The 12,697-nt window shown below is 42.8% G+C and overlaps 1 protein-coding gene across 2 annotated transcripts in view; it reads right to left on the bottom strand.

Moving 5' to 3' along the window:
- Positions 1-12,697, bottom strand: part of PCGF5 (polycomb group ring finger 5) — a 479,167-nt gene that overhangs the window by 223,229 nt on the left and 243,241 nt on the right. For both annotated transcript variants that reach the window (XM_069239871.1, XM_069239870.1), the window contains exon 7: positions 8,664-8,762. In XM_069239871.1, the coding sequence (XP_069095972.1) occupies positions 8,664-8,762 (99 nt within the window). The remainder of the gene's footprint in view (positions 1-8,663; positions 8,763-12,697) is intronic.

The raw sequence follows: 12,697 nt of genomic DNA, 5'->3' as shown, positions 1-12,697 counted from the left end.
TGAGGTTCACTTTTAATGGGAATGACATGGTATGAAGAATCCTATCCCACCCTACGTGATTTCTATATAACGCAGGTGCTTGTGCTAGAGCCCATTCTATAGAATAGGACTCAGCGAGTTCCTCTGGAACAAGGGGCGAGAAAGAAGGTTTAATAGCCTCTTCTCCATATGGTCAGGTGCTGACAAAATCAGGCGGCCAATGTTCTTCGGTCAACAAAATATCATTTATTTTGACTACACGGTCCCAAAAGATTGTGTGTATGGTGCGTTTAATGTCTCCTTCCAACTGTAAAGTTACTCTATACACCCTATCGGGTTCGGAGACACGCATGTCTGCTGTTTCTACTTGTATAAAGCCATCAGTTGATTTCACCTCCAGATGCTCTAGAAGATTCCGGAGAACTATTGTAACCTCTGCCGCGCTGTCTAGCAGTGCTAGAGCCCAGCTCTTGATCTTCAAGAGAACCCTCTTCCTGAGTGGCATGTCTGACTGAGACAGCTGCCACTTTTTTCTTTTTAAATTATTGTTTTTGTTGTACCGGTTTCTCTTCCTTCTTAACAGAAACCTCCAAAGAGCATTGTGATTCCTGTCTCAGTTTCACGTACTCTGTTCTCCGCTCCGATCGCCCACCTCTCTCATTTCTCTTTTCCGATGAGTCCTGAAAGGAACGAGATTGGCGTGTATCAGTATATTGATATCTATCAGGCGTTTTTATATTCTCTCTATTTCTTAGATTATATCCATTCTGTGGGGTCTCCACTCGTGGAGATTCTCCCCTTTCTTTTTTAGGTGTTTGTTGTTTTTTCTCCCAGCGTTTCTTATTACCCACAGGTTGTTGTTTAGTATTGTCTTTATTAATTTTACCCTGAAATTGAGGTTTGTGGTCTAGCCCCAAGGCTATCTCAACCGATAGTGGAATATGTTTCCACTATTATTTTAGGCAGTTCTCGCTCCTGATCTTGTTGCGGAACGTCACGAAGACGCATGCGCACTGCAAGTGCAACTGCTTCCCCTTTAAGGTTACTTAGGATAATTTAAGAAACTGTGGCAAAGTTGCCCATCAGTTGCATTCCCAAATCTAGGGCCGGGGCAGCTCCGTATTCATCTTGAATATGTTTAGGCACCTCCGGTAGGTTGGCTAGCGTCGGTGTACTGTGTGCCGTTGTATAGAGTGCGGCAAGTACCGTGCCCCATGTATTACAGTGTTCAACTGTAGGAACCATCCCAAAGGGCAAGCACATAGTTAATATTCTATGTTTATCCTGAGGTCCCGTATGGGGAAATACTGCCTCCAGCGTATTAATTTTTTGTGCTAGCCAAAACGGAGTCTCCTCTCGTTTGGCTGGGACTTTACCCATAATAGTGTGCACAGTCACCGGATTTATAACTGGTGTTACTGCATGCTGGAGCAGCATGCAGTGGGTTTGTATTTAGTGTCTGCATCACAAATTGTACTAATCGTCTGTATACTGCTGTTAACTCAGTATATAAGCGTCAAACCTCAGCTACTGCCATATTTGCGGTCGCAGGATGAGGAGTATATGTGGCCAACCAAGGCCAGGTAGGACCATCATTACTTAGTGGACCTAACCTTACTGGTAATATTGTATGCGGTAGGGCGCCATCGAGCCAATTATTATGTTCTTGATAAGATAGTGGTATCTCTAAGTATGCGTACGCCCTGTATTGCCCAGGCGCGTTCGCAACTGCATATGTATGAAATGTATTTGTGTTCCCATCAACTGCTGGGAATGTGACCCAAGAGTAGAAAAGTCCTGTTCTATAGGCTGCGTGGGCGTCCACCACAAACGTGACTGGACCACCCTGGGCCGTAAGGCCATGTGCTAGCAAATGTGTTGTGAGCGGTTGTCTCATGTTAAGAGCTATTTGTACAACCTGGGGATTCGCCATTATAAAGGAACAAAGAATTCAGAGAAAGCACACCAAGATGTTTTTTTTTTTTTTCCTTTTAAGGTTCAAGCTTGAACAACCACCCGCTGAAAAATAGGATTACCTATACGGCGGTGGTGGAAATCCTCAGTACCACGGACGTCTCCGTATACGGAACTGAGGGGTCATTATATAAAAATGACACCGAAATATGCCGGTGGACCCGAAAATTAGAGCCTGACCAAACGTTGGCTGCGCCATGTCGCGTAGGCTCTCATTATCCTAATGAGACTACTGGATTTTGAGTGGCAAGATCGTTCACAGTGTGGGGGACTGAGTCTGACCCACAGTGGATGACACTTGTCACTCTAAATCCAGGTTTTGCTCCGGCTAACTAGCAGTGCCTCATCTCTCCCAAATGGAAGAGACAATTGGGCAGCTGAGCGCATGACATCTTAGCACTTCCCAGGGAAGTCGTGGTCACTCAGGTCACAACCGGTTCTCTCATACACAGTACGGTCTCATGTATAAATGACAAAGGCAGTTTAAGTTTTGAAGATTGGTTTAATAAAATAACTGCATTTTAGATAGCAAAGCGTGAGCTGCAATAACCAGAACTACACAACACAGTAAGATTAAAATAGTAACGATGAGAGTGAAGCACAAGAATAAGGCTATCTTAGTGTTGCTAGATTATTTTCTCTCTAAGTTATATTTCGAGCACAGCATGTGAAGCTCTAAGCCTGCCTTTCAGGTTCCCCCAGGAGGACATCAACCCTCATACCTGAACAAAGGCATGTGATCTGTATCAGCATCTGCAACAAGGCATTCAGCATCTAGTTGTAGGTTCCTGGCTGGAATCTCCCTCTTGAGGTATAATAGGACTAGGAAGTGTTTTTATAACTAACACGCAGATGTTCTAAGAAAATGTCCCTACTTAAGAATGTGTATCTTCTATGAATACTGAAGGCTAAACTTTTACCACGTTTACCGGCAATGTACCAGACTGTAGCCTTGACTGAAGCACAGGGCGATCAAGAATGCATTATTTGAGAACACAGTGCTGAACTAAGCTAAACAGTGCGATAGAAGAAATTAAAACAAGACTGTAAAACTGGTTATTGTAAAATAACAGTGCGAAGCTGAATAAAATATATCTAGGGCAAAGTGCACAGCGGCCTAATATGTTAAACTAACGCGCATGAAGCTATATTAAAAATGGCTACACTACAGCATTATCTGTATTACAGAAAGGGCTACACAAGTGTCTGTGGCCCTTTCTGTAATACGCAAAACGGGTGCCCATGCAAGTTGCTCCCAGAGGCACCTTGTATAATAGGGCTCCAAAAGGTTAAAGTAAGAATATTCCAACTTTCTGAAAGTGGCATTTTCAGAATTACAATTTAAAATCCGACTTCACCAGAAGTTGTAATCTTAAATTGTGATTCCAGAGACACCAAGCTTCGGGTGGTCCCATCTCTTCCCAATTGGAAATTACACTTATTAAATGTAATACAATAAGGCAATTCCAGTCCTATCCTATGGGAGAGATAGGCCTTGCAGTAGTGAAAAACAAATGTAAGAGTTTTTCACTACCAGGACTTGCAAAACTTAAAAGTACCTCTACTACTTGTTAAATATACTCCACCCTGCCCTTGGGCTGTCCAGGTCCTACCTTAACTTCCCAAGTCAACATGGCAGTATGAAACTGCACACACACGCTCTGCAATGGCATATTTAGAGGGTTACTGAAGTGGGTGGCGCAATCAGTGCTACAGTTCCACCAGTAGCGTTTATTTAACAGACCCTGGGCACACGTAGTGCACTTTACTAGGGACTTATAAGTACATTAAATATTCCAATTGTGGATAAATCAATGTTACCATTTTTTAAGAAGAGAGTGCATGCACTTCAGCACTGGTTAGCAGTGGTAAAGTGCCCTGTGTCATAAAGGCAACAAAAACAAATTCAGCAAAAAGTGGAGGGAAAAGGGGAAAAGGAAAAAGGTTTGGGGTGACCCTGCAGCGAGAGCTAGGTCCAAAACACCCTGAAGTCAAATGCCCAACCTAAGGTTGTTCCTTTCTCAGGGCCATCTCTGTTTGGACATCACACTGATGACAAGATGGGAAAGAAAAAGTCTGCAGTAGAGACTCCCATGCAGCGGGACTGGAAGAAAAGAATAAATTCTTCAGCCAGAAGTACAAGACTGTGGACCACAGATTGTATCAATGGAGGGTTCATTCCTCTCACTGGCCCTTCCAGGCACACCAACAGCATCAGCTGGGCTAGAGATACCAATACTGAAGAACACCATCCAATTCCAGGACAGCATCAAAATCAACAACTCCTAGAAGAAGGCAGTTTTGAGGGGGCAGACAATGACAACCTTATTTTCCCCACCCCTTTGTTTCCCACTCCATTGGGGGATTTGTTTTGCATCTGGAAGAGTGAAGTCAAAATAAACAAATGTATACTGTCTACATTTCAAGACCATTCCAGCATCAGTTCCCCCAAAACCGTCATCAAAGCAGTAGCTTTCAATTCTGGGGAAGGAACAACAGTCCTGCTTTCAAAAAAGGCAACAAAGCTGAGTCAGACACACAAAAAGGTAAAGGGATGTACTCCAAGTGTTTTCTAGTGGTAAAGAAGAATCAAAATGCAAGTGTTCACACCAGTATTAGATCTATTCAAGAACAAAAGAATAAAAAAAAAAAAGAAAACATTTCAAATGCTCGCCTTCCATCAAATCATTCTGCATATAAGACAAAAAGGAATGTATTTGTATGATAGACCTTCAAGATATATATTTTCACATACTGATAGCTTCCCGACACAAGAAATACTTAAGATGTGTGGCAGGAGAAGATCATTACCAATACACAGTTTCTGCCATTTAGTCTGAAATCAGCTCCTCACATCTAGAAATGCATGGCAATGTTAACAGCCCATCTGAGGAAAAATACTATCTTCATCTATCTCTCCCTGGTGACTGGCTGCTGAAGCTGAATTCTCAGATAAAAGAGAAACAAAATCTTCTTGTAACAACCAGCTTTTTGCACAAATTGGGGTTTCAGTTTAATAGCCAAAAATCAACTCTCTCCCACGTGCAATATATAGTATGTTAACAATACTGTAAAAGAAAAAAGTTTTCTTTAAGGAGAGAGTGAGAGAGTGTGTGTTCCATCTATTAAGGGAAAAGTGTCTTCTACTGTTGAGAAGCAACAATCCAACTCATCACTCCTAGGTTCTACAACAGCCTGTATTTCCATAGTCCTAAATGGATGCCTCCAAATGAGACCCCCCTAAAGCAGTGTCTAGAGGACCACTGATGTTAAGAACGAGTGACTGGGAAGATGAATTGACACTAACCACTACATCGAAGCAGTCTGTAACATGGTACTACAGCAGTAAGAATCTGCGGCAAGTAGTTCCCTTCCAGAGAGAAGCTCTTTTATGAACAATAGTGGCAGATGCATTTCTGACAGTGTGGGATGCTCACCTGAATCATCTATCTGTTCAAGGATAATGAACAGAAAATTAGAGACTAGGGGAGTTATTACAACTTTGGAGGAGGTGTTAATCCATCCCAAAAGTGACGGAAAAGGGACGGATATACCACCAGCCGTATTACGAGTTCCATAGGATATAATGGACTCGTAATACGGCTAGTGGTATATCTGTCACTTTACCGTCACTTTTGGGACGGATTAACACCTCCTCCAAAGTTGTAATAAACCCCTAAATCACATAAACTACCTGGAGTTAAGAGCAGTTCATATGGCCTGCAAAGCATTCGTCCCACCCCTGCAGAAAAAGGCAACAATCATGATTCAGAGACACAACACTACCACTAGGCATTACAATAACAAACAAGGAAGCACCAGGTCAGAACTGCTATCCATGGAAGCTCAGTCAAATTGGCATGGAACTCTGGCTGGGAACCTCTCTAAAGCAGCCATCCATATGCCAGAGGCAATGAATCATCTTCAAAGAGTGAGAAACATTTTCTTTAGACCTCTTCTCAACCCATAAAACTGAAACTGCAGACTTCACATCCAGGAGACCAAAACATGGATCAAGGGGCAATGCCCTTTTGATGTCCTGGTCTGAAGATTTTCTGCACGTCCTTCCTATGATACCACTGATCCTCTTGGTAATAATGAAACTGTGAATGTCTCCAGAAAGCTGATGTTAATAGCCCAAGACTGACTGAAACAGGAGTGGTATCCGGACCTTTTGGGAAATGTCCATCAATCATGCTTAGGAATGCCACTCAGACCCAATCTGCAGGCCACACTTCGGGGTAGGTCCAAAACCCAAGCTTAGTTTTACTGAATTGGACAGCATGGCTTTTGAAGTCAGACAGGAAGGACATCTATATCTCCCCAGCTGCCCCCACCACTTGCATTGAAATTTTAAAAGAGGGTAAACGCCCTTCCAGTAAAACGGGTTATTTCATGAATTGGAAGCAATTCTGTTTGTGGTGTCAAAACAATGGACCCAATTCTATTAGAAGGACATTGTCAAACATACTTGTTATATTTAGTCCAACGCAAGTTACAATTTTCACCTAAAAATATTCAAGGGGCTGCTATCACTTCTACAGGAAATCACTAAATCAGATTTTGTTTTCTCAAAGTCAACACAAATTGGAACATGTGGCTAGGTTTTAAATTGGCCAACGCAGCATGTGCCGGCAGTCCTTTTTTTTAAAACCCAGCAGCCAAAATATATGAAGTCCAGTGTAGGCAATCTGAAGTGTTTACTAGTGCTTTATTTTCCATCTTCACAACCTTGTACTGATTCAGTCTTTAGCTTTGGGGGGAGTCTTATAAGATTTATCTTTACTATATGTGTGTTTTGGTGATTACTTGCAGCTGTTTTACTTTTCTGCACCAATGGTTTGGTGATGGATTCTGTTGTAAATGTAATATATTTAGGTTTTTGGTTAAGTAAGTTTTGTTTGATTGTAGCCCTGATGAAGTAGATGGGAGGACAAACCATAGCGTGTGAAACATGTGTGGGCTACAAGATTCACTTGAATCAGTAGAAGGTTATGAAGATTGAAAATCAATAACATCTGAACACTTCAAATTGTTTACACTAGACTTTATCCAGGCTACTGGAGGTTTTCTTTAGGAAAAATTCAGGAAATTCAGAAACAGCTTCACGTGCGAATTGGATGTCAGTCTCTCAAAACAAATGGGTCCTTCTCTTGAGTTGATTCACAAGGCTACATTGCAGCATCTCTCCTGGAAGGTGGCCTTTTTAGTAGCATTCATAACTGCTCGCAGAGTGCGCGAGATACAAGTTTGTCATCAAGCCTAACACAGTGTTCCGCTAAAACAGGGTAGTCTTGAGGACACATCTTCCATTCACAAGTTGTTTCTGATTTTCATATTAATCAAGCCACACCACCCACTTTATTTCCTAGACCATCCACACCTGCAGAGTTGTCCCATCTCTCATCAGGCCTGAGTACTTTGATTAAACCCTGCTATGACTAAAGCCCTCAGGAAATACAATCGGCTCTTTGTGAATTATGGACATTTTAAACAAGGTTTAGAAACGTCTAAATAATTTTCTGCTAGATGTACAGTGGCCTGCATTACTACCTGCTACCAATTGACAGGCAAACTTCTTCCAGGTAAGCATAAAGTAGAGATAAAGCTAAAGCAATACGGCCCAGAAATGTTCCAATTGCTGAAGCAGCAACCTGGAAATCAATACATACACATTACTATCTCAACAAAGACACTGATGTGAGGTTGGGTCAGGGAACAATGTGAAAACTATTCAAGTGCTGTGTCCTATTACACCAATGAGTAGCACTTGATTTCATATATTCATTTATTTTTCATGCTGCCCGACAGCAGTTTTCCATAACTTCAGTTAGCTTGCTATTGTACTCAAGCATTTAAAGAAGAAAAGGTTATGTGCTTACAGTCACAGTTCTGCATCGTAGGAATCTTCTTTAAAGTAATAAACAACCTGCCCGCCTCCCCGGCAGGGTAGGGTGGGGCATTGAAAAGTTCTTATAACACACAATTTCCATAAAAACGAACTGCCTCTGTGTGTCAGGCAACTGCCAGTACAATGCATCATGGGTCAGGAAGCTCCTGAAATCTTTAGGGACCGGCTACATTTTTCTCACTTTAAATGTAGGTCTCTCAGGCTGCATTTTTACCTTCATATTTTACATTTTCAACCCCTTTTGCAACTAAAATGCTGCAATGCAGGCTTGAAATAGGTTATGTTTTAAACCTTTAAAAGCTTATCCTGGAGGCAAGTAAATACACTGTTGATTAAGGAAGTAAAAATGCAAAAAGGATGGGTGCTCTTAGATCAAGACTAATTTACAGTTCCTGTTGCCAAGTCACTGATGGGAGACTGCAGGGTGTTGAGTCCCTTTACATCCCCATATCTGTCTGAGCATCTGGTGACAGTGAGATTTGGATAGCAGCCTTGAACTGGAGCTAGTAGTCTCTTTATGGGAGATGTCCCGGCCAATCCAAAGATCAACTTCCTTCCGCAGGTGAAGGAGTAAGGAGGTTCTGAAACATGATCATGCAGACATACAGTCTGAGTATGAAAAGACAAACAGAAGCAAAACCATGCTGTGAAAGCTAGCATGAGGGACTACACTGCAAACACAGCCTGAACAAGCAAAAATAATTCAAATAAGCTTGAGTTTTTATAAATAAATCATGATCTAATAGCACAATGAGAATACAGTTAATTCAAAGATAAGTATAAGTAGTTAAAAACGCACCTCATATGTACTTGGAAGTTTTAGTTTTAAACTTAAGAATTTTTTAATGGTTCCAACTGTCACTCGAGTAGAGCAGCGTATAAATTTTTTCAATAATCCCTGTAAAAAGAAATATTCATGTCATATTTCAATCCCATCACATGAGAATTTGTCTTGACAACATTTAAGAAAAAGGGAATATCACCTATTTGTAATTCCTGTTCTCCTGGAAACAAAGTCTTACAAAGATGTATTCATTTTTCAACAATAAGTATTTTAGCCCTGACCATCTAATTACTATCTAAATAGCAGGCTGTGTCAAAACTCCTCTCTGAAGTACTATCTCAGCTACAGTTTACCTAGATAGGTGAGTTAGAGTGATGTCTTAAATCACTATTTCATTCTCCACTATCCTTGCTATACCTGAGAGGTAGGCAGGTTTTTGATAAGGAATGGTTTCTTACCTGTAACTCCAGTTCTCTTGTAGGAGTATTTCCATGATAGTCATAAGCTGTGGATAATCCGCCCGCCTGGAGGACCCAGGAGCAGTTTTTCCAATATAACTTCTTAAGTGTTCATGTTCGCCTTACTTCAGGAAGGCCTGTAAAGTCACTTAAGAATGTCCATTTGCAGCCTAGAGGAAAGGCTACAGTGTCCAAAATTCATCATCCAGTTTGCTTTAAAAAGGACAGAATTAAGGACGATGCCTTCAAATGCATGAAAGAGTTGAAAATTGAGGAGAAAAAGTCTTTCACAAACCTTTTTACAATGCAAAATAATGATGAAGGAAAGCAGGGCAGTGTAGCCCGTAGGCTGCCATTATAAATGAGAAAATGGAGACTGTGACTTTAAGAACAACCAGTCCTCCAGTATCCCATCATGCCTAGAGAGAGGCAGTTACCTCAGTTCTTTTTGTAGGCAGTCATTGCTGGGAGTGAAGGTATACCCGAGATATTATTCTGTCTACTCTGCCGGGGAGGAGGGAGGGTTGCTTATGACTATCATGGAAATACCCCTGCAAGAGAACTGGAGTTACAGTTAAGAAACCATTCCTTCTCTTGTAGGGGTTTTCCATGTATAGTCATAAGGGGTGAATAGAATATCAAGCCCATCCCAGAAACAGAGGTAGAGAGTAGACCAAACAATATAGCAAAGCGCTATACAGCAAATAGGTTCTTGAGAAACGCTTGTCCCCCTTGAGCATCTGTCCTGGCACACAGTCAAGGCAGTAATGTTTAGTGAAAGCGTGAACAGACTTCCAGGTTGCAGCCCTGCAGATATATGCCAGAGGCACATTTCTCAACAAGGCAGTCGTGGCCGACTTGCATCTAGTAGAATGCGCTCTTGGTTTTCCAGCTAGAGATTTGTTAGCCCGCTGGTAGCAGTAAAGAATACAGAAGACAATCCACAGAGAGATGGACCGCTTAGAGGTGGCCAGACCATACCAACCGGCCCGTAATTGACGAATAAGTGCTGTGATTTTCTAAAAGATTTGGTTTTGTCTAAATAGAATTTTAAAACCCTCTTTACGTCTAGAGAGTGTAGTCCCCTCTCAGCTGGGGAGTGGCAGGATTTTGAAATGAAAGTTAGTAAGGAAATCGTTTGGTTGACATGAAAATCAGAGATAACCTCGGGTAAGAATTTAGGATGTGTACGCATCACTACTCTGGAGGAGTGGAACACTGTGTAGGGCCCATGCGCACAGAGAGCCTGAATCTCGCTAACTCTGCATGTTTATGTCACTGCCACAAGCAAAGCCGTTTTCCAAGTGAGGTGCTGGAGAGATGATTTGTGTATGGGTTCAAATGGATGCTGCATGAGGCGTGAAAGAATCACGTTCAGCTCCCATGGTGGGGAAGGATGCCTGAGTGGAGGGAAACCTTTCTTTGGACCTTCTAGAAAATCTTTTATGACTGGCAACTGAAACAAAGAGGTTTGTGAAGGGCCTTTTCTGTATGCAGTCAAGGCTGCCAGATGGACTTTAATAGAAGAGAATTGTAAACCAGACTTTGCTAAGAGTAACAAATATGGCAGGATGACATCCTCCTGGCAAGATGCTGGCTCTATCTTCTTAGGGGAACACCAGATACAAAATCTCTTCCATTTAGAGGCATAAGCAGCTCTGGTGGAAGGCCGTTTTGCCTCCTTCAGAATCTCCATACAGTCCTGCGGAAGATGTAAGTGCCCATACTGCACTAGCTCAGGAGTCATGTTGCCAATTCAAGGAGGAGAGATTGGGGTGTGTCAGCTGACCCCAGAACTTCGTGAGGAGGTCTGATCTGCATGGAAGCCTGAGATGTGGTCAGAGCGACCGGTGAAGGAGGTCCAGGAACCACCATTGCCTCGGCCATTCCGGGGCAATGAGGATCATTCTGGCTGAGGTCACTGAGAGTTTGTTTAGGACTGCTGGAATCAGGTGAATTGGTGGAAAGACGTACAGAAATTTGCTGGACCAATCTATCCACAGAGCATTCCTCAGCGATTCTGGGTGGTAATACCTGGTGGCGAAGCCTCTAATTTTTTTGTTGTCCGCTGTGGCAAAAAGGTCAATAGAAGGTGTGCCCCACAAGTGGACCATATCTTGAACGACGTCTTCATTCAGAACCCACTCGTGATTCTCGTCTAAAACCCTGCTGAGGGCATCCACTTGTACTTTCTGAACCCCTGGAAGGTGAGTTGCTATTATCTTTATATTCCTGGCCAGGGCCCAGTGCCATATTGTCTGGGCCTCTTGAGACAAGGCTCTGGATTTTGCCCCCCCTTATTTTTCAGGTAATACATGGTGGTTGTACTGTCTGTCTGGAGAAGCAGGGTTTCAGTGCTGAACAAAGGGAGAAAGGCTTTGAGAGCAAGGTGAACCGCACATAGCTCGAGGAGATTGATGTTGTAAGACTTTTCCCTCGAAGACCAGAGACCTTGTATTTGAAGGTGATCCATATGAGCTCCCCACGCGAGGAGAGAAGCATCCATCATGATGGTCTGAGACGGAGCATGCGGGCGAAAAGGCATTCCTTGTTGCAGATTGACAGGAGAGCACCACCAACGGAAGGACTGGAGTACATGGGTTGATAGACTGACTCTGTCTTCCCAGTTTCCTGTCTGTTGATTGCATTGGTCCTCCAGGCACTCCTGAAGAGGTCTCATGTGGAGGCGAGCATTGGGGGTTAGGCAAATGCAAAAGGCCATGGAGCCTAGAAGTGAGGAAACTGTGCGAAACTGTGGGGCGAAGAACAGTCTTGAGCACACAGCACTTCCTTAGGCTCGATAAACGTTGTTCCTCCGAAGGATACACTTTTCCCTGCAGTATGTCTATGGTAGCTCCTAAGTAGTGCAGCCTCTGGACAGGTTTTGTCGTGGACTTGGGAAAATTGACATGAAGGCCTAGGCGATAGAGAAGATCGCATGTCCAATTGAAGTGCTGCTGGGACTCTGGAAAGGTGGCTGCCTTGATAAGCCAGTCGTCCAGATATGGGTAAATAAATATTCGGTGCTTTCGAAGATGCGCTGCTACGACAGCCATTCATTTGGAAAAAGTTCTGGGTGCTGATTTGAGTACAAATGGGAGGACAGTGTATTGGTAGTGTTGTTTCCCCACCACAAATCGCAGGAACTTTCGATGTTTTTCCACAATTGGGATATGAAAGTAAGCGTTGTGTAGATCGACTGAGCAAAGCCAGTCCTCTTGGTGAATTTGGGGATATATTTGGTGAAAGGCCAGCATCCTGAACTTTTCCTTTTTGATCCAATGGTTGGCAACCTTCAGGTCTAGAATGGGCCTGAACTCTTTTTTGCCCTTTTTTGGGACCAGAAAGTATCTTGGATAAATGTATTTTCCTCTCTGGTTGAAAGGAACTGGTTCTATCGCTTTATTTTCTAGCAAGATGGAAACCTCTGCTTTTAAGAGGATGAGATGAGAAGTGGTTCCCTTTGGCGGAATACTTGGCAGTGGAGTGGAAAATCTGAGATAATACCCATTCTGCACAATGTTTAAGACCCAACAATCTGTTGTAATTCATTGTCACTCTGTTAAGTGATTGGTGATGCTTCCCCCCACC

Source organism: Pleurodeles waltl, chromosome 6, assembly GCF_031143425.1.
Source record: "Pleurodeles waltl isolate 20211129_DDA chromosome 6, aPleWal1.hap1.20221129, whole genome shotgun sequence".
In the NCBI taxonomy this organism is placed as follows: Eukaryota; Metazoa; Chordata; class Amphibia; order Caudata; family Salamandridae; genus Pleurodeles; species Pleurodeles waltl.
This window is presented reverse-complemented; position numbering and strand designations above follow the sequence as displayed.